General features: G+C 45.6%; 1 protein-coding gene across 1 annotated transcript in view; it reads right to left on the bottom strand.

Annotated features, from left to right (window-relative positions):
• Positions 1–513: 513 nt before the first annotated feature.
• Positions 514–27824, bottom strand: part of TMEM178B (transmembrane protein 178B) — a 567200-nt gene continuing 539889 nt past the window's right edge. Inside the window, exon 4 of the mRNA XM_069227910.1 lies at positions 514–7932. Within this exon, the coding sequence (XP_069084011.1) occupies positions 7679–7932 (254 nt within the window). The 3' untranslated portion in view covers positions 514–7678. The remainder of the gene's footprint in view (positions 7933–27824) is intronic.

Genomic DNA, 27824 nt, shown 5'->3' with positions numbered 1-27824 from the left:
ATTGGCTGCACTGCGTGATTTCTTAGTTCCCTAATGGCAGGAGGTAGAAGAGGACAGGTCTTAGGGGCTTAGGCCGAGAAGAGTGGGATTCAATAGTGAACTAGCAAGATGGGTTCCAGGTCAGAATTAAGATGCTCTGGCAGATTTATTGGGGAAGTAGACTAGAACTGGGAGCTGAAGATCCAACAAATCCCCCATCTGTGTTTGATGTTGCATGGATACTATGGATAAGGATGCTGATGTTTAGAATGCAGGTGTGCAAACCTGTGTTTGGATCCTTGCCCAAAAGCAATCTAGAAAGCAGGTGCAGGTCATGATGCTGGCAACATTCCCACATATCTTCTGATATAGCCATAAAGCAAACATTCCTCCCCAGAAAATGTGAATGGCATGAAACTTGCAAAGTAATTGTGTACTGCAGGATGTTGTCTTACCTGGGAGAGAAGACAGCGGTCCCTGGAAGAGAGCAATCTGGTATACACACACGCAGACACACATACACTGACGCGGAATGGCGAACACACAACATGGACTTTATTGAATATTTTTCATCAGTTTACATTCCACAACTGACAGTTTTGTTTTTCTGTTTTATACTCCATGGGTAAAACAGTTTTTATTCATTCACCAGACGGGCTTTCTGGACAGCAGACATGAATAGAGGAAGCGTTGGCAGCCAAGTATTTCAGAATGTTCTTTGACTGCTTGGATGTTTTTGCAAGATAAATTCTTCCTTTCACATTGTCTTTACTGAGTCCCACTGGGGTTTCCATCTTTTGTAGTCTTTTACTGGCTGGAAACCCTGTGAGTGTAGCCCCTCTAGGTATGTGGCTCACATGATGGTGCTGGAGGAGGGGAAATAGGGATGAAACCCTAAACATGGCTATTGTTCTTGTAGGCTATCGCTTACAGAGATGCTTCTGACAGAGAGGAGACAGTGAGAATAATCCACAAAGGGGTGGTTAATCCTTGGTGATTATTGGTACCTCCATTGCTCCACAGCAGAAGATGAAGAGCTGAACCCTCATGAATGGCAGTTGTTGCTATGTGTTTTTTGGCTCCTGGTATTGTGCTATAGAGGGCATACAGTGGGCAAGTGTTGTACCCTTGGGTGACTGGTTCCTGTGATGATTCTAGGGCACGAAGCTAGGAAGGAAATCCAATAGCTGGTCCCCTGGGTGACTGACACATGTGCGGGAGAGAAAATATAACTAGGAATCCCCTTAGACATAGGACTGTCCCTCTAGGTGCTTGGCTTCTATGGTGGTGGCAGCGGAAGGGCACAGAGTAAGAGAAAGCCCCCTAGCTAGGTGCTCTTTCTCTAGGTGCTTGACTCCTATGATGGTAGTAGGGAGCAGGCATAGAAAGCAACTCACTGGATGGGCAGTGTTTACCTGTACATACTTGACCCCTAAAATAACATTGTGGAAAAGGCTTGAAAAGGAATTTCCAATGAGATGTGACAGAGAAATCTCCATGGGTGGGTGATGTTCTCAAAGATGATTAGACCCTACAGTCATCCTGGGGAGATTTCAAAGAGAGGTATCCATGGATGGTCCTCTCCAAATGGGTGGCTGGATCTTCCTGTGGTGCTAAGGAGTTGTCAAAAAAATCTCCATGAATCAGTACTCTCACCAAAGGTGGTTGGTTCCTAGAGTAGGTCATAGAGAAGAAACCCCATGGATATGGATGAATGAATCTTCCAAGTGTTCTATGGAGTGATAATAGAAATTCCCTTGGTGAGGGATCTCCCTATGGATGCTTGGATCATTGGATAGTGCAACAGAGCAGTCCTAGAGTGGACTCACCATGGAAGGTCCTCTCATTATGTGGTTGGTTGCTACAGAGGTGTTCGGAGGTAGTTGTACATAGTAATCTCCATGGATGGACATCTCCCTTTTTGACGCTCTGATAGTGCTGAGGAGCTTTTGTACAGAAAAATCCTCATGGAAGCCCCACATCTTTTCGGTGCTTTGATCCTCCAAGAATGCTCAGGACAGTGCGGTCATTGATAGATTTCCCCATGGATAGACCTTTTTTAGATGGTTGGCTCCTACAATGGAGTTAGGAAACACATATGGGGAGTTAGGTTTCCTGAAGGACCCAACCTATCCTTGTAGTTGCATGGCCCCAATAATGATGCCTTGGAGTTTAAGGAGGGAATTCTTAGGGATGGCTGTGCTCCCTCAGTGCTTGTCTCATGCATCCATGCTAAAGGAGAGAACAGCAGAAAGATGACCCTTGCTTGGAAGCTGTCCTTCTACAGCTTGGCTTCTGCAGTGGTAACAGAGGATGAACAGAGGGATGAGAGTACATGGATGGATGCTGGCTGTGAGAGCCTAGCTCCTGCAGGGATAATAGGAAGAGAAGAGCTAGGGTAGCCCTCATGTTTGGGTGCCATCTCCCAGGTTCACAAGTTGTGAGGTGAGAACAGAAAACACACAGAAACCTAAAGGATGGCCTCTTTTAGCTTAGTGGCTCTCATACAGGTGTTACAGGAGAGAGGCGAAAGAGGAAGCCACAAAGGCGCTGTAACTCTGAACCAGCGCTTGAGTTGATGGTGTGACATTGAGGTCAGTCAGAATGAACCTCATTGACTGTCACCGGCTCTCAAGTTTGTGATGTTTTTAATGGAGAGTGAAATGCAAAGCATTAAGACTCATGATCATCCTCTGAAATTTGCTACTAATTTGCCTAAAGGTAGGGCAGAAGATATTTGATGCTCATTTGGGCAGGGTCAATAAGTTGACTGGTCAATTTCATGAAGATGTCTTATTACCTCAGTGTACATCTCCCTGATTGGCCTTACCTGATCCAACTATTCTGCAAACATACCTGATAAGGCTCCATAAAATTTTACAAATTCAGACTATTTTCCAAAATTTCTCTTTCTACCAAGAATGAAGCAGTGTCAGAGTAAGGTAAGTCCCTAGTTAACTATACAAGTTCAGTTCATAGTAGTTCTTGATCTGCTTTAGTCATGTAGGTCCAGAAGCCTAATACACAGTCATATGGAGCAATAAACGGTAATGAGATGTTGACATCTATGTAATAGTTTTGAAAGGGGTCCCCAGGATTCAGATTGTATCTAGAAGTAGGGCTGTCAAACATCTTGAGACTTAATGAGTGGTCTTTGTAATTCACTGCAAGAAAGAATTTTAGACATCAAGCAGAACACTGTGTTGACATTTCACTCGTAAATTGAAGGTGGTCTAGTGGGCATTAAAAATGTAACCAGTGGATGGTCCTTGGACATCTTGATCATAAACTGCTGTAGTGGTGTTGTGGCATGCAGGCCATGCAAGCTGATCCGAATGTTGGGCAAGAACTTCTCTTTTGTGAACTGAGCATTTTAGGTGATTGTAATTTGTAGGTGTCGGAACAACTGTGGCCATGAAGTATCTGTGTCTTTGATCAAAAGGGAGCTGTAGTATCAGTTTCATTGTTAGCAGCTGAAGTGTCCTTCTTTTATGGTTGTATGTTCTGTATGATGATTACGATAAGGTGCAGCAGGATCTGTAGCCTGGTTGGTATTTTGTTTCTGCTGCATAGTTAGTACAAGGTGCTGAAGTGTCTAAATCTTGCTTGGTACGGGGTGCTGAATTATTTATATGTTGGTATGATACATTTTCTGTGAGTCTATGCTATAGTTGGTATGGCAGCTGGTGTGTCTGTCTCAATGTAGGAGTGCAGTACCTGAGCAAACTTAGGGGGTGAACACAAGAACGATCATGACCTTGGCATGATAATTTGCTGTAGCACATTTCTGATGGTTGGTGAATGGTGTTGAAGAATTTGGGAACTGTGGAATCATGATTAGTCTTGGCTTTGGTTAGTGATCTTTTGCTCTGATGTCTATTGCTTGATTTACAAACAGTGCTATAGATTTAGAGAAATAATCAGCTTTGGCCAAAAGAGAAATCTTGCTTTGATGAGGTACAGTGGTGTTGCTTGTATAAATGTGAAGAGAGCCTAGGATGTAATAGCCACTGATAATGAAATTGTGTGGCTACACAAGGTTGCCGGTGTGTTCCTCATCATGAGTTATCACTTTTCTAAAGGAAGTCTCCTCAGCACAAGGGTAACAAGATTCACAGGAGGAAGAAGTTAGATTTGCAAAAGCCTGGGTTATACTTATGGCTCCTTACCCCGTGTAACTGGAGATCCAAGGTAGATCTCAGCACATTAAAGTATTCATTTGAACCCGAGTTAATGTTAATGTCTGTCTGCTTCAGTGCATAGCCTGAACCAGTGGCAAACAAAAAATATTTCAGTAGTTTTTAAAACGTTTTCAAAAGTACAGAGAAGTTACCTCCCCTGCACAAAACCTTTTAAATGTACATTATTTAATAAAATAACTACTGGAAAAGTTTAAAAAGTATAAGAAACTGCATCACCATATGAGTTCTCTTCCTATGAACAACTAACTGATTTGCATAGGGCAGCACCAAAGACTGGAACTGCCAAAGGATGCCCTGGTTTTGATGAAGCTAGATCCACCCAAGGTCAAGACTGAAAGAGAACTAAAGGGATATCAAAGCTCCTAACATCTGGTCCTCAAGGGTAACTTTTGTTGACGCACCTGACCACCCTTTTAGTGCTTTGTTGACGTACCTAGAGAGGTTTGTAATATGGTCACTTGAAACTGGCCACATCATGGTGGACTCCGATATGGACAATCGGCCTTACCATGGACAACACAGAAGTCTCTACATGGCTACCTCAGAAACTTTCATACACTTTGCATTCCAGAAATTGAAATTGATTCTGCTGTACTGTTCTTGAAATCCATGATGACTGACAGTTTAGACACAACAGAGCATCACTATAATACCACAATAATAACTTTGACATTCATTGATATGCATGTGGTGTCAAATTGATTAGATTATTTAGCCTTAAGATAGAAATGCAAAGTCTGTGATACCTGTGTTGGCTGGAACAATATATTGGTACTGATGTGGCTCATCAATCAATTGACTTTACGGATGGAACTCACTGTCAACAGTCACTTGTTGACTAAGATAAGGAAACACAGGTCAGATTAAAAAGCCATATTGAAAATCTTGTTGTAGATGATGCTCGGATCCCACTGGCCGAGTATATATCTAATTTCAAAATTCATTTGGAACAGCCGTGTTAGCTGCCTTCTTCTTCACCCTGCTCACCATAGTACAATGGTGGCCAGAGGTTCGGTACTTGAGATAACGTCATCTTCTGTATCCCCTGTTCAACACAGCTCCGACAATTACTATGCCTTTAGGATGAGTTGTGACAAGCTTTACCACTAATGTTTCATTTACAGGGAACAGTGTCTTAGAAACAAAGTGGGTCTTGCAGGGACAACTGCTAATGGTCTGTGAGCACTGGAATTTCCTGTTTTTTAAAGAGTGAGAAATACTGGGGTCTAAAACATGGACCAGGAGGGGGAACTGGCCACGGCCTCAACCCCAAATGGATCTTCAAAAATAGAGACATGCCAATTTCTGGACATTTCTTAAAGGCAGAAATAAGGCTGGGATGTCAAACATGTTCTGGGACTCTCTTGGCCCCTCAGATGACTGAGACTCTTTCCGAGGGAATGTATAGTCATTTCTCTGAAAGAAGCAGGTATTTTGAGAGGGAGGACTTATACTTCTGTTGTTCTATTTGAAACCATCCTAAAGAGTCCTATAACAGCTGGGCCTGAGACAATAGAACATCCATGTAAGGATATGGTGTACAAAGGCATGTAAGGCACAGTACCTTACAATGCTGAAAACGTACCCATTGTCTACTGGGATCTGAATGGTGAAATCTGTGCTAGAAGAGTTGGTGTGTTACAGAAAGGATGCAAACAAGAACACTGATTGTTGCTAGTGACATAAAAGGAAGAAGGACAAGATGGTGAAGTTGGGGTGCACAGAGGTAGGCCTCACTGCAATATTTCTGATGGTTGAGGATTTACTGAAGTTGGTTGTGTGCTAGCTGTAGGTAATTCCCTGAATATTGTTCCAGTCTGTGTGATGAACGTGCAGTTAACTGCGGCGTAGGTATCTCACCTGGCCACCACCCCTCGATGCCTGCACAGCCTTCTCCAAGTAACACTGGCAATGGACAGTAGCAAGAGAGAAACATTGTGCACTGGGACAGTCAACCTACCAGAGTCTTGCAACATAGTTCCACAGTGGATCGTAAATCTGCCCTCCCCTGTGATTTTTATTTCTAACTTATTCAATTCGAATAGTAGACATCCATAAAAATTCAGACTTTTGTTCTAAAATGTTTTGATGCAGCAGGGTAGAAGCCTAGGCCATGGGAGAAAACTGGCAAATAGACTCTTCTCATTACATTTCTTTTCAAACCTTTGTTAAAGACTGAGGAAGATGGAACCTTCAAAGCAGTCACATGTGTCTCACAAACATTTGCCAAAATCACAACTTCCCCGGACATACTGACCTCATCTCCTTCACAGTCACACTTGCCCTCCACATCTCTGTATAGTCATACCTCATTCATAGTCCAGCCTAACCCACAAACACATCAGCCAACAGTATACCAGCTCTCCACAAACCAACTCACACCTAAATCACAAGTGCACCTGTCTCCACACTTGACTTTTCCGGCACCCTATCGGGTGTAAAGCCATATCAGTTCTTAGTCATACTTACCACACAAGCCCAACAGCTTCATATGCCACGCAGTGATACCAGGCCACAGGCCACAATCCCTGTGGTAAGGGCTGTATCACAGCCACAGTTGCTCCACAGAACCGCGCAAATGCTACACAGCCTCACCCACCGCACGGCTATATATACATTCTATATGTATACATACCCCATAGTCATACTTATCCAATAATTAGTTCTGCCTTAAACCCACACCAAGTCTAAACCTATATATTCCCTGTGGTCACACTTCCCTCTGGCCCCATTTATTCTGCAAACACACGTGCTCCACAGTCACACACCCCATGACAACACCTGACACTAATTACCAATGTCCCATCGCCACACTAGCCACAGTTTTATCTGTCTTACAACACCACCTACTCACAGGCACGCCATCCCCACAGCTACAACTGCCCCTCATCCCACCTACAGCTGGCAGATGGGGTCCTCCACGGCCCACCAAATTTCTAGAGGGTATCCACATCTTCCCTGAATAGGAATTCTCCTCAGCACATTGAACTCTGGAGGCTGTCCTCTGCATGCCTTGAGATGAAGGGTAACCTTGGCATGCCTCAACTCTGAGAGGTATCCTCAGTATATCTATGCACTGGAGGTATACTCAGCATGTCTGAGCTCTGGCAGGTTTCCTTAGCACCTCTAAGTCTGGGGTTATCCACAACTCTGAAATTATCATCAAGTTGTCTGAACTCTGGAGGTAACCCTTAGATTTCTCCTTTCTCCCCCTTCTTGGCAGTCAGGCTGCTCGGTGTGGGCAACACCAGGGTCTTTAGAGCCGCTGTCCATATACAAAGGTCTTTGTTCATATTTTTCATCATTGTTATGAACTGGGTTTTATGTAGAAGTCTTGGAAAGATGAAGTCAACATCTCCAGGAGATGGGCGACATAGTACAGGAGGCGAGAGAGGATCCTGGGAGCTCCCACGCACATGAGTATCCTGGATTATTCACAGCACTCATTTCAGGTTGCAATCCAGTCTCCTTTTGTTTCTTGCTTGTTTTTCTAGTCCTCAGCACACTGTCCCATTCTCGGGCCGCGCTTTGTTGGGGCAGTTGGTCCGCGGCACAGGATGGATGGAAGGGGCAAGAGTGCAGAAGAAGCCCGAGATAAGGGTCAGGCCTAACCCACCCCATGCACTGAACATGGACCACCCATAGCCGTGGCTGATGTCATCCGGGAGTTCGTACAGATACCTAGGAAAGCGTGACAGGTCGAAGTTGATTCCCGCCACACAGGTGCACAGTGAGATGATGCAGAACGTACCTGCAGACAAAAAGAACAAAGTAACAATTAGAAAATGTTCCTGTGGCCATTTCCTTGCCTCCTCCCCCAGCAAACACGGTGAATAAATAGCATGTCCAGGCAAAGGTGCATATCTTGTTGGTTGTAGCAAATATTCATGGGATAACTTTTGATGCAAAAAAGAGACATATCTCTATGACTACTCATGGCCTCACATCTGTTCAGCCCTCCACACTGTTCCCCACTTCACCTCCACCTCAGTCATCTGGCCCCAGGTGTAGGAAAGTACCATCTTGCCTGGCATGTTACCCCCATATTTCACTGTACATATGTTGTTTTAGTCTATGTGTCACTGGGACCCTGCCAGACAGGGCCCCCGTGCTCATAAGTATGTGTCCTATATGTGTTCCCTGTGTGATGCCTAACTGTCTCACTGAGGCTCTGCCAACCAGAACCTCAGTGGTTACGCTCTCTCTGCTTTACAAATTTGTCACTAACAGGCTAGTGACTAAATTTACCAATTCACATTGGCATACTGGTACAGCCATATAATTCCCTAGTATATGGTACTGAGGTACCCAGGGTATTGGGGGTCCAGGAGATCCCTATGGGCTGCAGCATTTCTTTTGCCACCCATAGGGAGCTCTGACAATTCTTACAGAGGGCTGCCAGTGCAGCCTGAGTGAACTAACGTCCACGTTATTTCACAGCCATTTACCACTGCACTTAAGTAACTTATAAGTCACCTATATGTCTAACCCTCACCTGGTGAAGGTTGGGTGCAAAGTTACTTAGCGTGTGGGCACCCTGGCACTAGCCAAGGTACCCCTACATCGTTCAGGGCAAATTCCCCTGACTTTGTGAGTGCGGGGACACCATTACACACGTGCACTATACATAGGTCACTACCTATGTATAGCGTCACAATGGTAACTCTGAACATGGCCATGTAACATGTCTAAGATCATGGAATTGTCACCCCAATGCCATTCTGGCATTGGGGTGACAATTCCATGATCCCCTGGGTCTCTCGCATAGTACCCGGGTACTGCCAAACTGCCTTTCCGGGGTCTCCACTGCAGCTGCTGCTGCTGCCAACCCCTCAGATGGGTTTCTGCCCTCCTGGGGTCCAGGCAGCCCTGGCCCAGGAAGGCAGAACAAAGGACTTCCTCTGAGAGAGGGTGTAACACCCTCTCCCTTTGGAAATAGGTGTGAGGGCTGGGGAGGAGTAGCCTCCCCCAGCCTCTGGAAATGCTTTGATGGGCACAGATGGTGGCCATCTCTGCATAAGCCAGTCTACTCCGGGTTCAGGGATCCCCCAGCCCTTGTCTGGCGCGAAACTGGACAAAGGAAAGGGGAGTGACCACTCCCCTGACCAGCACCTCCCAGGGGAGGTGCTCAGAGCTCCTCCAGTGTGTCCCAGACCTCTGCCATCTTGGAAACAGAGGTGTTGGGGGCACACTGGACTGCTCTGAATGGCCAGTGCTAGCAGGTGACGTCAGAGGCTCCTTCTGATAGGCTCTTACCTCTCTTGGTAGCCAATCCTCCTTCCTTGGTAGCCAAACCTCCTTTTCTGGCTATTTAGGGGCTCTGCTTTGGGGAATTCTTCAGAGAACGAATGCAAGAGCTCACCAGAGTTCCTCTGCATCTCCCTCTTCACCTTCTGCCAAAGGATCGACCGCTGACTGCTCAGGACGCCTGCAAAACCGCAACAAAGTATCAAGACAACTACTAGCAACCTTGTATCGCCTCATCCTGCTGGCTTTATCAACTGTTTCCAGGTGGTGCATGCTCTGGGGGTAGCCTTCCTCCTCTCTGCACCAGGATCTATGAAGAAATCTCCTGTGGGTCGACGGAATCTTCCCCCTGCTAACGCAGGCACCAAATGACTGCAACACTGGTCCTCTGGTTCCCCTCTCATCCTGACGAGCGTGGTCCCTGGAACTCAGCAACACTGTCCAAGTGGCTCCCACAGTCCAGTGACTCTTCAGTCCAAGTTTGGTGGAGGTAAGTCCTTGCCTCCCCACGCTAGACTGCATTGCTGGGTACTGCGTGATTTGCAGCTGCCCCGGCTCCTGTGTACTCTTCCAGGATTTCCTTTGTGCACAGCCAAGCCTGGGTCCCTGACACTCCTTACTGCAGTGCACAATCTTCTGAGTTGTCCTCCGGCATCGTGGGACTCCCTTTTGTGACTTTGTGTGGACTCCGGTTCACTTTCCTTCTAAGTGCCTGTTCAGGTACTTTTGCGGGTGCTGCCTACTTCTGTGAGGGCTCCCTGAGTTGCTGGGCGCCCCCTCTGTCTCCTCCTCCAAGTGGCGGCATCCTGGTCCTTCCTGGGCCACAGCAGCACCCAAAAACCTCTACCGTGACCCTTGCAGCTAGCAAGGCTTGTTTGCGGTCTTTCTGCGTGGGAAAACCTTTGCAAGCTTCATCGCGATGTGGGACATCCGTCTTCCAAAGGAGAAGTCCCTAGCTCTCTTCTTTCTTGCAGAACTCCAAGCTTCTTCCATCCGGTGGCAGCTTCCTTGCACCCTCAGCTGGCATTTCCTGGGCTCCTGCCCACTCTCGACACTGTCGCGACTATTGGACTTGGTCCCCTTGTCTTACAGGTACTCAGGTCCGGAAATCCACTGTTGTTGCATTGCTGGGGTTTGTTCTTCCTGCAGAATCCCCCTATCACGACTTCTGTGCTCTCTGGGGGTAGTAGGTGCACTTTACACCTACCTTTCAGGGTCTTGGGGTGGGCTATTTTTCTAACCCTCACTGTTTTCTTACAGTCCCAGCGACCCTCTACAAGCTCACATAGGTTTGGGGTCCATTCGTGGTTCACATTCCACTTTTGGAGTATATGTTTTGTGTTGCCCCTATACCTATGTGCTCCTATTGCAATCTATTGTAATTCTACACTGTTTGCATTACCTTTCTTGCTATTACTTACCTAGTTTTGGTTTGTGTGCATATATCTTGTGTATATAACTTATCCTCATACTGAGGGTACTCACTGAGATACTTTTGGCATATTGTCATAAAAATAAAGTACCTTTATTTTTAGTAACTCTGTGTATTGTGCTTTCTTATGATATTGTGCATATGACACCAGTGGTATAGTAGGAGCTTTACATGTCTCCTAGTTCAGCCTAAGCTGCTTTGCCATAGCTACCTTCTATCAGCCTAAGTTGCTAGAAACACCTCTTCTACACTAATAAGGGATAACTGGACCGAGCACAAGGTGTAAGTACCCCTGGTACCCACTACAAGCCAGGCCAGCCTCCTACACCAGGTAATGAAGACCTCTTTCGTATATTCACCGAGTAGAGGAGATACGCAAATAAAAGTAAAATTGCTGACAGAAGGGTCAAGGAAAATAAATACATAGTAGGCAACCAGTCACTGGGAAGAGGGAACACTATCCCAGTGTCCTGCCCTGTGATAGACTGGACATAGCACTTGATACCAGAGATCCTCAATGAGCCGGACTGTAATACAGAAGGCTAAGGGATCCATTGAATCTATCAGAGACCAGCACAGACTAAGGGGGCATGGGGTTCCCTGTTTGTGGTACTTGGCAAACTTTTCAATGCAGTATTCACAATTGCGGAGCACGGGGAGAGGCCAGATGTAATAACCATGGGGTGGAGTCATGGGAAGAGGGGTGATCCCTGTAGCCAACTGGATTGGGATCATCTGCAGCATTATTCTGAGTGCACCAAGTCATATCTTGATGAAGTCATGTGCTATCCTATTCCTAAAGGGGTGGAGACTCTGCGCAAATAGCCTTTTTTCTAGTTTTTTAGATTTTTTGTGGGGGTTTCTTGTGTCCTATTTAGAAGATCTAGACAGTCCGGACAGAATCACTGAAATCTACAGTATGGCACAGAGCTTCTGTGTCATACAACTATCTTTTTCACATTAGAGGAACATGAATTATGGCCCTCCCTTACTTTGGAAATATGAGAGGTATTTATGTTTGCTCCAACAGTCTCAATATTGCTTGGCCTCTCCCTTGAATCTCATCTCAATTATATTTCCAGATGTGTCAATTTGTGGCTTGGTAAGGTGGGATGATGTGGCATGAATATCCCAACAGTTATAGGACATGCACAGGTCACGTGACTCCTAAGCACACACCACAAAGTAGTTGTAGGTCTACTGTTGAGGGAATTAAAGCTGTTTATGCTTCTAATAAGTCCCGTAACGGTACTAATGATTGGTTCCAATCCATCTGCTCTTAAAACTTGGAGTTTTTTACATGTTTTGTTTTTAGATATGGCTTGAAAGGGCTAATATTAGAAAATTTAGCGTAGAGCTGATCTGATGGGGCCTAAAACTACACCCGGGTAGTGGATGGAACTGACGCAGTCGGGGCAGGGCCTGGTTCTACACATAATCCAGTATGAGTGTGTGTGACTTTTTGCTCTCCCATTACCATAAAAGGTAAGTCAGGCATGTCTAAGAGTTGCGGGTGGGGGGGAGAGGGTGCTTTGTGCAGGCCTGTATTGCTAATCTGACTGTGGACTCCATCCCGGGCTGATTGCTTAGTTAGCCGGTGTGACTTGGTTGGGTGCCATTTTGATAGGTCCACTCAACAATAAAGTCACCTCAACTGACAGCTTTTGTGGAGTCCATCCTCAGTCAGGTCTGTGAATTTCTAAGACATAGGCTGCTGACACAGACTGCTGCGTTGCTTCATTCCTGTTTATGGCACCTTTCCTCAAGCATCTCTCCCTTCACTCAGTGATGTGTCCGGAGAGCAGCACAGAATGTCTATGGTTGTACTCCACCAGTGCCTAGAAGGGGCATGTAGGAGACAGAGATGGGTCTACCAGTAGTCTCCACCTCATCAAAGGCGCTTTTGGTGGGTCTGTGCTTGGAGTTTGGAGGCACTGGTAGCTGCAAGAAAAGCAAATTTCCTGCCTGACTCAGGTGCAGTGGTCCTGGCAAGGAGCGTGATATAGGAGCAGACCTGCGTGGCAGTCAGACACCGCGCCAGGTGGTGGGGCGTGAGGTGCTGGCTTCTATGGACTCATTGGCCTGCATGGTGAGGCGTGGGTTAGCGGTCTCTGCTAGAAGAAAGGTGCGTGAAACCGGATGTGGTGCATGGAACCCAAAGATTGCCAGTGGCATAGGTAGTGTTCCCTCCCACACTATGCCAGTGTTGAAGGTGGGTGGAGTCGGGCTAGCAGCGGTCTCTTGCAGGGCACGAGCTGCACAAGGCAGGGGCTCGGTGAACCCCCAGCCCGGATGGAAGCAGCAGCACCTCGGCAGACTTTCTGCTCCGCAGCCTTTAACGGAGGCCTGAAGACGCACGGCGCATGCAAATGCCCTCATTAAAGCACACAGTGCTGTCCCCAAGGAAACAGCCGGCAGAGGCGGGCGGGCACCGGAACCGACGCGGCCATCAACACAGAGCCTCGAGAACCACACACACTCAGAGCTAAACACACACATGCACAGGCAGGGCCTAAAACACACACACACGGAACGGACACGCGCGCACACATGTATACAGCTTAGAGGCGCACAGCCATGCAAACCCTGTGCACTTTCTCTCAACTCAATCACGCCGAAAAAGACACAACCATACACGAGCACTTAAGACACAACAAACATGGGCAGGCATCAACACAAACACATATTGAAGGCCGGACGCATAGTCATCATCAAGTACATTTATCGAAATACACGTAATGAAAAAAAACTGTTTCCTTCACATCACACATACACGCATAGGCAGGGCACACACAGACACGTAAGCAGACACGCGTGCACATATGTATGCAGTTTCAGGCCGACACCCATGCAGAAACGATGCACTTGATGTCAATCACGCGTAAAGAGAGCCGAAAAGACACAACCATACACACACACGAAAGAGACAACATGGACAGGCATCAACACAAAAACATATCGAAGGCCTGCACACACAGTCATCAACAGGTACAAGGAAAGCATGGTTCCCTTCACTTCACCGCACTCATTGCTGCACCTGCCCCTTCAGTATTTGCTTTTTTGGGGTGCATGATTTATTAATGGTCATGCACAGACTGCAGGACATATCACACTGGGCCTATGCAACCTCTGCTACATTTCATCCTAGGGTGTTACCAACATGCCTATAAGACCTGGCAATCTGAGCTTGGCTAACCTGCAGTAGGCTCCTTCCTTCTCGGCAAGAACCAGCCTGGCCTTAAATCCCCTCTGGTGTCCATGCACTCGCCTCTTCTGTCCATGCACACTAATGCTACCAGAATCCATGCTGAATGTGTGAGGTTCCATCTATTACTGGTGCGTGTCCGCTCCTGGTGCCTGAGAACACAACCTTAGTGTCATTATTTGCCGCCGTTCCAGTGGGAGTTCAAGAAACACTACTCTTCAACCACGGCCTTTTCCTGAGCCAAGGCATTTGGCAGCTTCAGGACTTTGCCACTGGTTTCCACTTGACTATGGGAATGGCTGGTGAATCATTGGGCTCCGCGATGTGGAGAACACGCAGAGGGTAATACAAGTCACACAGGGCCATATTTATCTTTATTTGATGCAGTGCAACGCAGCAAGACAACTTGCTGCGCTTCTTCAACTTGATAGGGCAGAAATGCATCATAATTACAAGATATTCGTGCTCTCTTCCATTGCACTGGCGTACTTTGTGCTGCCTAGCGCCAACGTAGGCATCCTTGCATTATGGTGACAGGGTGACTGTATTGCAGGCAGGATTGTTTTTGTACAGGATGCAGCACAATTAGAAAGTGGAAATAACGAGGAAAAATAAAGTTATTTATCTTGTTGTGCCTCTATCCAAAACACAACTTTGACACATTCCTAGGTTTACTAGTCTTAGTAAATCTAGGAATGCACCAAAAATCATTTTTGGATGCGTGGGAACACCCACGCTTAACCCACTCCTTCCTGGTTCAGAGTAATGCAAGACTGTGACTTGCGCTGCCTTGCGTTATTCCAGCTTTAACAATCAGCATAGGGCCACACAAGGTGGCCTTTCACAGCTTCGTAAATCTGACTCAAGAATTGCATTACCCTTGCAATACCCATTGTGATGCCAGGGCAATACAATTGTTTGATAAATCTGGGCCAAAATCTTTAACAACTTGACCAAACTGAATTAGCTCGCTTTGATCTTCTTAGTATGGATCAAGTGATGATTATTGTGCCTGATGCTTTGCAGGGCTCTGACCACGAGATTTGCATGGGTGTTTATAAAGGGCTAGAAGCTCCTCAGCTAGCGTTGCTGCACTCAGGCTCTACTGACTACCGTTCTACCCATGTGATTTGACTTATCTGTTGAACTTTGAAAAGTAAGTGTAACTTTAGCCTTTGCAAACCAACTGATACGTCAGAGGTGGAGATCTGCAGTTCTGCACCCAGAGCACATCCATCTAAACTGATCAAAGGTGTTGTAACTCACAACGTATGGTCACTCATTTTCAAGAAGCATTAGCAAAGCCAGTAGGCATGATGACTCGTCACTGTTGCTGGTCACATCATTCTATAGGTGTCCGCATGCGTAATGACATATGCATGCATGTGTCACCATGCCTACAGCATGAGGCAGGCACCATTTTATTTTTTGTATTGACTGATGTAAGATAATGGATGCTACTTAGATCAGTAAATCAAAAAATGAAATTTGAAGTGCGCAAAAGTGCTTTTCTTGTAGTGGAGCACCCAGCAGCTAATAGCAGGGCTCTTCAAACAAAAAGCAACTTAAAGCAATGTAAATTCCAGCAAGGGGTGTGTAAGCAATGAAGGAGGAAGAGCCATGAAGCAACAGGAAATGGAGGAGGGTAAAATAAAAATAAAGTCGAGAAGGGGAGATGGGCAAAAGCAGAAGAAGAGGGAGAGAGCAACTTGGAGCATGGGGATGGGGGAAGTTTGGAGGGAAGACGCACACCAGAAAGAGAGAACATCGCATGAGGTAGAGAGTAACATAAACAATGAGGCACAGATGTTTGACAGGGGAGAAGCACACGAGGGAAAAATTTAGAAAACACATGCTGTCTCATGGAGGGCTTAACGAAAAAGAAAAAAGTAGTTCCCTACAAGGGAGGAGTAGAAGGATACAAGACAGCCAAAACTTGCTGTTTAAAACTGTACCCCGGGGTGCAATAGCAGGGCTGAGACATGTTTAAAAGGCTACTTAAGTGGGTGGTACAAGGAATGCTGCAGGTCCACTAGCAGCGTTTAATTTACAGGCCCGGTGTACAGGTGGTACCACTTTACTAGACTTACAATTAAATTAAATGTGCCAATTGGGTGTAAACCAATTTCACGATGTTTAAAGGAGAGAGCACAAGCACATTAGTATTGGTCAGCATTAGTAAAGTGCACGGAGACTTCAGGCCAACAAAGACAACATCAGCAAAAATGGGATGATGAAGGCAAAATGTTTGGAGGAAGATGCCCCTAAGGCTCACAGGTCTGACAGTCTGGTTTTATTCCAGTCCCTGTCTAGCTTTATTTCTGTTTCTGTCTTCTTTTCTAGCCTACTGTCCGCCCACACATTCCTTTACACATACCTTCATCAACAGTGTCACTGAAATACTTGCACCAACAAATCCATGAAACACAGGTGACCAACACACATGCAGTGTCATCATAGACAGCAGTCAGAAAACCACGCTGCTGGACACATTGTTGTCAACACAAAGCAGTCTTCGACAAACACACATGCACAGTTACACGGATAGACTGACACATACAGTTATAGCCCAAAACACACAAACACACACACACACACACGCACACACACACACACACACACAAGCACCCATGCACACAATTAGTGACTGACACATAGAGGCATGGACAAATCCAAAGGAATGTGCAGCATGAAAACAAACAGCAATCTCCAAATACAGGATCGCACACACACAATGTTGTTGACACACACCACAGCCTTCAAAATATAGAGTAAAAAACACACATAGCCAGCAAACATAAACCATCTGGATTAAAAGGTTACACATGGTGACATGTAGAGACACACATACATGCACAGGTACACACATGCATAGACGCATGCATGCACAAATTTAGAGTCATAGAAGGAGACTGAAAGGCAAACACAAAGACAGACACACATGAACAGTCACATGCTGATTCAGACACAAACATACAGAGCTTGTAATACATGTACAGTTATACTAAGGCAGAGAAATATAATGGGAGAGTCATGGCAGGCGCATGACAACACATGGTACAAAATGCATGGGCACAGATCTATTCACTGTTCACACAATGGAGTGCAGCATTCAAGGCTGCTGTGCTGAATGGCTCAAAGGGAACAATAGGATATATCTGCCTTGCATGAAGCATAACCTAGTATCACAGTGCAGATGTGATTGTGCACTCTGTAGCACAGGACTTGTACGAGAAGCATACTCTTCCAATAAAATACACAAACTCAGAAGAACCCCAGGCCTTTGATGCATGTGAGTTGTGCTTTCCAGCACACATGCAGTAAGCCCGTTGTTTTCATCTTTTGTATTAAAAAAATACATTTCTCCTTGTTTGCACCTGCTTCAAGTAAGAAATAGATTTTGATGGAAAACTTTCTAAATATATCCAGCTTCCTATCAAAACCTATAGAGGTTTGCGCTGATCTGCCTAAGTAACGCCCCCATGGTGCAAAAGGAATCCAAGCAACACAAAGCATTGTTTACACTGAGGAAAGGGCTCTTTCCTAGTGCAAAACATGATATTTTACACTTTATCGTAAATAGCAAGTACTGTTTTGTGTCTCTTTGCGGTGGCACAAAGCCTTGGTAAATCTGGTCCACTGTTTCAAAATACATAGTCACAAAACTCACAAACATAAAGTGAGAGAGACTTACATCATACATGCATAGGCCCACAAGGCTACAGACAAATGCACTAAACCTGGAAACCACACCTATACATAGAGAGACGGACAGAAAGTGAATGTCAGATTCTAAAGCGAATCAGTGCTTAATTTGTCCTTGTTGTTTCCGGTGCAGAGCACCGGCACTTATTTTTGAGGGCTGGCACTTATTTATCTGCATCAAGCATTTACTGCGAGAAAAAGACACATATTGGAAAGTCAGAGGAAAAGAAAGACGGAAAAGTGTCACAAAGGGAGAAAGCAGAAAGCTGTAAGAGTGAGCTGAAGGGGCAGTGAGCAGCTGTATATGGATTAAAGAGGCCCGAGATGGCTTCAGGTTTGCGCTGCCTCAGTATTCCGTGCTCGCACATTTAATTGCAGCAGCCATGTTTTTAAGATGAGAGCTTTGGGTACAGGCACGTTTTTATTTACAAATTAAGCAATGAAGCGGAGGCACAAGTTTTTGATTCTAAACAAAGAGTTCTGAGCACTAGCACGTAGACAAAGGCATTCAAAGACTGAAAGAGAGAGAGAGAGAGAGAGAGAGAGAGAGAGAGAGATAGAGTCATAAATATAGAAACTCACACAAGAACAGGCTTGAAGAGAGGCAGGTACATCCAAAAAGACTTTACAAAAATCATATGCATGCACAAGCAAACATATGGACTAAAGGCACAAACAGCACAGATTTGTACAAATACTAAGATACAGAACTATAAAAACAAATGCATGCAAACGCACAAACATACACACAAACACGTCCATATGCAGACACCAGCGTGGATATGAGCATGTGTGCGCACACCCACATAAAACATGGGCACGTTCTGAAATGTCTCAAGAATTCACCCGAAAGAGGAGTGCCTTCCAACATTCACAAGGCAAGCTTTGTGGGACTGGCCAATCATGAGATAGCGACAAGCCTTAAATTATTATGAAATATTCAATTTCACTGACTTTCATCTCTTGTGTAGATCTCATCTTGTCAGAGCTTCACTGCTAGTGCCTTAATTAAAGAAACCAATCTGGGCACATCAATGGCTCCTCTCCTTTGTGCTTATTCTGAAGGGCCCAAGCCTTCATCAATGACCAGACTAACACATCATTGAATATCAGGCCTTCTCAGAGGTCCAGACCTGCCGGGGCCACCTCCAGCCATAATTCTAGTTTAATCAAATAACCAAAAGTAACAAGCATCTAAATTATGTCCCTCTTTGTTTTGAGGTCTAGGATAAGCTTCCCCTCCTGACCCAACCATCGGGGCTTACAGTTCACTACTAGCCCAATGGTAAGATACTGACACTTAACTTGTTTCTCCCTCCATCTGCCGGCTGGTATTAAAAATCCCTCTTCTACTAAAGATTATGGAGACGTAAATGTCCAATTGCAATCACGTTTAGAGGCTTCTCTGAGACAGGACACTGAGTGCCATCCTATACATTTAGCACACACAGCAAAGTCCGCAATGTAATCACAGTCACAAAATGCCCATGGAAGATTGTAAGGTTGATGCCATTTATTGGTGTGCGTTGGCTGTTGCTGTGGCTACTTCTTCATTGCGTTGCTTACGGAAGATCTGATTTTGCACACCAGTAAATGGCATCAACCTTACAATCTTCTATGGACATTTCGTGGATGTGATTACATTGTGGACTTCGCTGAGTGTGCTGCAGTGTCTTCTTTTATCTATGTGAGTGCAATGCAATCCTTGGGGTTGCAACATTATGCATGTTGGTAGTGGGGCATATATCACTATTCAGCACCATTTCTCCAATATTAGTTTTGAACACTTGTTTCTGGCATTTACTTTCTGATACTTATGAGGATGTGCACCCTCTGCTACCACCACTAACATTTTTCTTTGTAACAGCATCCTGTACATGGTAGGGACAACTAGTTTCTCTATTTGGGTGCTCTTGAAGCTGGTCTCTAGGTTGACTCTGATGTACCTGTAGCCCTCCACGCCTTTAAGTGCTGTGTCTTGGAAGAAGGGGAGGGGCAAGAACCTTTTCGAGCCTGGGACTGGAACTTTCTGGCCACCACTGACCAATCTCATCCTCCAATAGAAAAGGTCTGGTGGTGGCCTCGGTGACCCACAACATCACACTTTATGTTATGTCAGGGACATTTATATAGCACAGTATTGTTATTCCTATGGCCTCGCATCACTGTTGCAGTTCGGGTACCTTCACTGCCTGATCTTGAGGATTCCATCACAGACCAGGCTCTGTTTTCTAATAGTCTGAGTGGGTCATCAGTGTGAATGGGGTTAATATGATGCTTTGTGTATATGTTTGGTTGTATATTATTTGTGGATAGTGTTATTTTGTTGGCATAGCCTCTTCGAAAAGATTTGAATGTGCCTTCCCCCAGGTGCTGTCAATTTCCAGTCGCGTGCTACACCTGTTGAATATGTTCAGGACGCCAGTGGTCAGCCATATTCCCCTTCGTAGGACACTGTTTTCTGCAGAAGTTTTGGACCACACACCAACTCCTCTTTCACATGAGTGAAAAAAATCATTCTTGATGATGAGGAGGAAAGAAACTGCCATGCTTCTGATTGGCAGTGTGTACTGCCGCACATTTTATTCTGGTTGTTTTGTTCAGAATACTCATCAAATGAAAAAGCAGGTTCCGCATCGCCCAGAAGTTCGGCGCTCGTCTAGGTCCTGGAATCAGGCATCACTGTGGTACCTCAGACTGGCGTGGTGCTGTGCGGGGGCGCTCTGCGCATGCGTCTTGCGGCTGCGTCGTCTGACTAGCCTTCAGTAACGTCGGTGTAAATTAGCCACTTGGGATGTCGGCTTCAAGTGTTTGCAACTGTCAGAGATTGCCTCGCTCCTCCGGCCCCCTGGGTAATCAAGGTATTTAACAGGATAAATATTGACATGTTGCTATGAATTCAGATATTCTCCGTGATGGGTAAAGATTAATCTGCCCACAGCCGAGGTGACCCTGCGAGCGCACTCACGGAGCCTCCTTCCATAACTCTCTGCCTTAATCCGGTCTCCTCCTTTCCTCCCCTTCACCTTGGTGTTTGCACCGTTTCAGGGATCGGTCGTGTGCGTGACCCCTATGAGATACACCCAAAAAGTATGACTGTCAGGATCCCCCTCTTCATATGGCGCAACAATCATCAGCGGTTTCAAAATAGAATACGCTTTATTCTTTACACTGGCCACATTTTGTTATTAAAGAGACCTACAAATATATTACCATAACAAACCCCTACACATTTTCTTCCTGGCGTTTAATTAGTTTTCTGTCCTACCAAAGAGCGGGCGCCATTGAGCATTCTGAGAGACAAGGAAGTGGGCCCTATTGTGTCCTTCCTTTGTATCCATGCCAGCTTTCAAATCCTGTGCTTATTTCTTACACATGCGGCGCTCTTTCAAGTAAAATCTCACATGCATGTTTGGGAAGAGTGAATTCAGTGACATTCACCCCCCTCTTCCAGCCAATGGTGTAAGGAAACTTGAGGGCCCCCCTGCAAAATACATGCATGCCCACCCTCCCCTGGCCCACCACCTTACACCTCCCAGACCCAGTCAAAGTACTGTGCTGAGGGGGTTCACTGGAGCTAGAGGGCCAGCCCACACCACGGGGGATGTGGGGGCTAATGTTCCACCAGTGATTCCGAACTAAATTTACTCTCAGGAGCCACCCAGGTGCAGTGAGATCCCTGTTGTGGTGTGTGGTTCCATCTGTGGCACAACTGCATCCGTAGACACTTCTCTCCATTGGAGCGGTGGATGAGAAGATGATGCGTGTGATGACCGATTTCCCAGACCATACATTCCTTTTCCCTGCATCTGGGTTTAGGCAGTCCAGGAACAGCTACTATCCTGTCCCCTAAAGAACTACAGGCACTACATACTGCAATGACAAGCGCCGTCATTTGGGACACACATAATGAGTGTGAGTTGCTCTCTTAGGGGTTAAGTATAGAGAGCCCTTTCCAAGGATGAAACTTACCTATGTATTATAGAGTCACGTAGTGGTCATGACATTTCACTCCGGGTCTAGCCAAGAGGTGTGTGTGGCCATCTTGGATCAGATGACGTGTTCACTCCAGGTTTAGCCAAGAGGAGTGTGTGGCCATCTTGGGATCAGGTGACGTCCTCACTCCAAGTTTAGCCAAGAGGTGTGTGTGGCCATATTGGGATCAGGTGACGTCCTCACTCCAGGTTTAGCCCAGAGGTATGCGGCCATCTTCAGATCAGGTGACGTCCTCACTCCCGGTTTAGCCAAGAGGTATGCGGCCATCTTGGGATCAGGTGACGTCCTCACTCCAGGTTTAGCCAAGAGGTGTGTGTGGCCATATTGGGATCAGGTGACGTCCTCACTCCAGGTTTAGCGCAGAGGTATGCGGCCATCTTCAGATCAGGTGACGTCCTCACTCCAGGTTTAGCCAAGAGGTATGCGGCCATCTTGGGATTAGGTGATGTCCTAACTCCAGATCTAGTCAAGAGGTGTGTGTGGCCAACTTGAGATCGGGTGACGTCCTCACTCCAGTTGTAGCCAAGAGGTGTCTGGCTATTTTGGGATCACGTTATGCTGTTTGTGTTCTGCCGAAATGCAGGTGTTTATTCGATCAATAAACAGTCTAATGTGGCTTTGTGTTCAAAACTGAACATTCTGAAAAGGACTGAGAAAGGTTTGGCTCATTATTGGGTAGTTGCAAAAAAGACAGCAAGGCTTGGTATTAATTGGTCTTAGTCACCCGACTTCTGGACTCCGTAGAAGCAAATAGCGGAACTATTTTTATGTTGCCAAGTGAATTGCTCAAAGATGATAGGATGAAATCATCTTTCTTAATACCAATTCTATTTACTGCAGGCCACCTGCCAAATGGAACAAAACGGCCCGTTTCATGGCACAATCTTTCTGCCTATATTAGCTCCTGGCTTCCTATAGAGAGCCAGTGCATAAAGGTGATCGCAAAGCTCTTGTGCATCAAACCTGAAGCTCTCCGGACAAAAGCTCTAAGATCAATTTTCCACCCATTTCTCTAGCTGTAAAAACAGTAGTTGATATAAATCGATCACAATAAATGCATTTGAAAATCTTTTTTTTATTTTTTTTATTTCGTTCCCTAATTTAAAGGAAATAAGTTAAGTAAACCTCTGTAGCAGGTTCCAATGCAGTAAATGGTACTCACCAGCGAAGACTTATTTCATCTGGGCTGATCGACTACGTCCATCTTCTAAACAAACCAATTTCACACTTCAAACTTTGGATGTATTCTCCCATTTGTGCTACATAAAAGGTTTGAAACCCATATCTCGTTCCCTTGATTGTTGCAACTAGATGCTAGAGTAGCCTGCGGACACACTCCAGCATCTTATGGATGACACAGACCAGACTTAGATGAATGTCCGACAACTGACATGGGGGGCAGTCAGATGCTGCAAGCTTACGCACATTCACAATCTAGCCATTCACCATCTCGCATTCCTTTTCTGCGTCCATTTCCTTTGGTGTAGTTTTGGGGTTCCCATTGTTGCCATGGAACTGGAATTGGTTAGTCTCCTCTCTCATCCATACCTGACGTGTTTAGACCAAGCATGCGACAAAGACTTAAACACCAGGTGCTTCAATCTTACACTCAGAGCCACACCACTCTTTTGCCCTGGATTCTCACGCCTAAAGGGGCGTCTATCTAGAAGGACGGCTTAGGTCAGCAGATAGGGTAAGTGCCCATCCTTGAATATCCCATCCAGGTGATAACCCCTGTTTCTGCAGAAATATAGCAGGTTAGAAGGTACAAAGAGAGAAGAACCAGGAATTACTTCTGAGTCCTGCTGGGAGTGGTGGGCCTGGAAAAGAGGAGGTCATTCCATGAGACAGTGGGCACGTCTACCTTGAGACTGATGTGAGATCCCGGACGGGTGCATGTCGACAACTAGGGTTTGAGAATAGAGGAAATAGATCTTGTATCACAGCCACAGCTTTAGCATGGGGGAGTATCACAGTTAAGTGTTATTGCTGGCACCTGTGGGCAATAATGGCTGTTAATATCCTCACAACAATTATAGGCCCTTGCTAAAGGTGAGTGCCCATAATATGGGGAATAAGTCAAAAACTGTAATTACCCTGCAGGAAGGGCCAATAAGGGGATTAGCAGCCACCAGTCCCCAGATGGTAAATTCACATCGCCATGGTTAAGGAACAAACAGCTCTTCCTATCTGTCAGAGGAGAAGATACTCTCGTTTTAGAAGCCACTATGACTGCCACTCCTTGGTGGTCCATGCCTTTCAGTTGGTTTATTTGTTTCTATATTTTAGAAGTATTTGGGCTTACATTTCGCCTTTGATGAGGAAGAGCTAATGTCAGATGCTGAGTACCACGAAGTCCCACAAGTGCAGCACACCTACATGTCTTTAGTCCCTTTTCTATTTCACGCTGCAGGGCCTTGTTAAACATCTGCTGGAGCTACCCTCTACTTCACTCCTCACTGCTGGAGTGTCAGGACAATAACCAATACTGGTGTGTTATAAACAGGGGCTTTGAGAGGGACTTCTCACATTGATGCTGAACTCTAAAGCAGTCATTCCCCTGTACACATTAGAACTGTGTGTAGCCAATTTGGAGTACTCTGCCACACACAGGGGCATACTTAAGAGCCCCGAGCGCCACCTTCGCACCACCATAACATCATTTTGTTGACGCTAAGGCGGTGCTTAAGTGGCATTTTCCCCGCGCCATATTTACAAAGTAGCGCAATGTACGCATTGCGCCACTTTGTAAACCCTTACGCCACATTATGCCTGCAAAGGGGGCGTTCCCCCGTAAGGGGGGCTAAAAATATGGCACAAAGATATCTTAAACATTTACTTGTGCCATTTATTTCAGCACTTTTAACGTCTGCTCAGAGCAGGAGTCAAAAGGGGGTATACCATTATTTATAATGGGCCCCTATGTACTCTGCAGGAGAAGCACCAAAATGTTGGCGCTACTCCTGCAGAGTACATCAGTAAAAATACCCCTACCCTGCGTCACAGTGCGCCATATTTTAAATAAGGCGCACACATGGTGGCGTTAGGGGGGCACTAGGGGCGCAAGGAAAGTGGCGGTGCACTGGGTGCTCCACTGCTCCTGCACATGGAGTATAGTGGTCCAATGAGCAGGGGCGGCAGGGTCACCGTACTGACGGTAATTGGGAGGCCATAAGGCAGATCAGAGAGTTTGAGAGGACGATCTGAGTGCTGTTTGTGAGCGGCAAATCATAATAGTCTACGAGGGTGGACCCTCTGTGTGCTCTTGTAGGAGGAAACTCAGGGGCGTCTGTGCGAGAGCTAGATCAATGGTCTCCTCGTGAGAAACAGAACTGAATATTCATAGACACATCATAAGTCTGTTCATCATCATCATCACTCTTATAGCACAATGGGCCAGATGTATCATTCTTCACAATAGCGATTACCTAATTGCGATGTTTTGCGAATCGCAATTAAGTAATCGCTATTGGAATGTATGAAACTCCTTGAGTTTCATACTGCGATTCACAAGGGCTCGCAAATGGACCTACCTCATTAATATTCATGAGGTAGGTCGTAATTTGCGAGCCTTTGCAAATGGCTACAATCACAGGGATGGTGGCCGTCTGGGCTCAGCAGACCACCATGTCTTTGACTGCTTTTCAATAAAGCAATCTCTTTTTTCTTAAATGCAGCCCGTTTTCCTTAAAGGAAAACGGAATGCGTTAAAAATGAAAAGTGAAAACTTTTCTTTTCATTTTTTAAGAGTAGGTAGTGGTCCGTGGGACAACTGTCTGCTCTTAAAAAAGGTTTTCGCATGCATTCACAAAGGTGAAGGGGTTCCTTGGGGACTCCTTCCACTTTACGAATGGGTTACCACCAATTTGAAATTGGTGGTAACTGCAATTGTTTTGCGACCGCATTCACGGTCACAAAACAATCATACATACCTCTGCGATTCGGTATCAGGAAGAGACGCCCTTGACACACCCCTTCCTAATACCGAATCGGTTTGTAGTCGCAAATCCAATTTGCGATTTGGTAACAAGTTACCGAATTGCAAATTGGACTTGTTACATACCAAAATGCATTTTTGCAATCGCAAATGGCCCAACTTGTTTTGCAACTGCATTCACGGTCACAAAACAATCATGCATACCTCTGAGATTCTGTATCAGGAATGGACGCCCTTGACACACCCCTTCCTAATACCGAATCAGTATGTAGTCGCAAATCCAATTTGCGATTCGGTAACAAGTTACCAAATAGCAGATTGGACTTGTTACATACCAAAATGCATTTTTGAGATCGCAAACGGACCAACTTGTTTTGCGACCTCATTCACGGTTACAAAACAATCAAACATGCCTCTGGGATTCAGTATCAGGAAGGGACACCCTTGACACACCCCTTTTTTAACACCGAATTGGTATGCAGTCTCAAATCCAATTTGCGATTCAGTAACAAGTTACCGCATTGCAAATTGGAGTTGTTACATACCAAAATGCATTTTTGCGATCGCGAATGGCCCAACTTGTTTTGCGACCGCATTCACGGTCACAAAACAATCATACATACCTCTGGGATTCGGTATCAGGAAGGGACGCCCTTGACACACCCCTTCCTAACACTGAATCGGTATGTAGTCGCAAATCCAATTTGCTATTCCGTAACAAGTTACTGCATTGCAAATTGGACTTGTTACATACCAAAATGCATTTAGGCAGGAGTGTAGGGCTTGAAGCTGCAGCAGCTCAATGCACTGACCTATGAGTCAACATCTTAAACGTTCTTCTTGCTTCGGGGGCAGCCAGTACCATTAGTGTCATCAATTTTTGAGCCTATTATCAATTTCTTTCATTCTTCTAGAGAAAGTTCTGAGCATGTAGGACATTTAGTATGGTAGTTTGAGAAGTCAACCACAGAATTTATCTCTATCGTATACACGTCATATATGGACATATACATTTGAGGTCACCACCTTCTCAGTCAGAAAGGCCATAGAAAGGGCATCTTGTTGCAAGATACCTCGATTTCAGGAAGTTCACCTTTGAACTTTGGTAAACACTAGTGGAGTTTTTAATATTCCCCTAGAGAGCTGCTGAGTGTAAATTCTATTTGTTTACCATCTGCGTGGCGATTGAATTTAACACCCATGTGCAGAAGATGGGGGGCGACTGGATATCATCATTAAACAACAGTGGGTGCAGGCATGACCCCACAAGTCGCCAACGTTTGCACTGAAAATAATTATCTCAATTAACCACAGACCCCTTACTCGGAAAGGAGAAGGATCCGCACTGCTCCTTAGGTTTTCAGATGGCCAAGATGGCTGTTCTAGGGTCTCCAGATCATGAGCAGGGCAGCAGAGTTGACAACACCACATAGCAAATGGAATTGTGGGCGTCAATGAGAGTCGACTCTGTATCTCTATAGGGTTGGACCATGAACTGCTAATTGTGCAGAACCTGGTAAAGGTTAGTGCAAGGCTTGTAGCCAAAAACTGGGGGGTCAAAAGATGGCTTCTTCATCGGTGGTGGTGCCCTGGCCTGCTTGGCTGTGCCTATGGAGGACCTTGGCCTAAAAACAAAATTGATAAAGTTTCTGATCATAGGCAGCAAGTCTATGTTCCTTTAGAAGAATAGAGAACAATTTGTGATTTTTAGAGCGCTGCCTATGCTCATGGTGCCTTGAAACGTTATTTCTTGAACCCAGGCACATGTTGCCAGCTATGCCAATGCCTGGCTCTCAGATAGCAGTGCCACTGTTCATAGACCCCACTTCAGTAACCGAAGAAGGGTGCGCCAAATAGCCGCTTGAATGTTAGGACTCGGCTGTGCTACTAGATCTTGAAGATCGTTCATTTGAAATCAAACCTCATTGTCAAAGATTCTCGAAGAGCCGTAATGCAGAGGGGCGGACGCAGCTTCTGCTGACAACGGGAACTACTCATCTCAAACTGGTGGACCAGATAAAAGTGCATTATTGATTAAAGAGATTGTGAGTACCAGTCGGAAATAGCTTTGGGATATTTCCTCAAATCTTTGCCAGACGTTTAACTGAAATCCTTAACTCC

The sequence above is a fragment of the Pleurodeles waltl genome, chromosome 4_1 (genome assembly GCF_031143425.1).
Source record: "Pleurodeles waltl isolate 20211129_DDA chromosome 4_1, aPleWal1.hap1.20221129, whole genome shotgun sequence".
NCBI lineage: Eukaryota > Metazoa > Chordata > Amphibia > Caudata > Salamandridae > Pleurodeles > Pleurodeles waltl.
The sequence above is the reverse complement of the archived record's forward strand: the minus strand, read 5'-3'. Positions and strand labels throughout refer to the sequence as shown.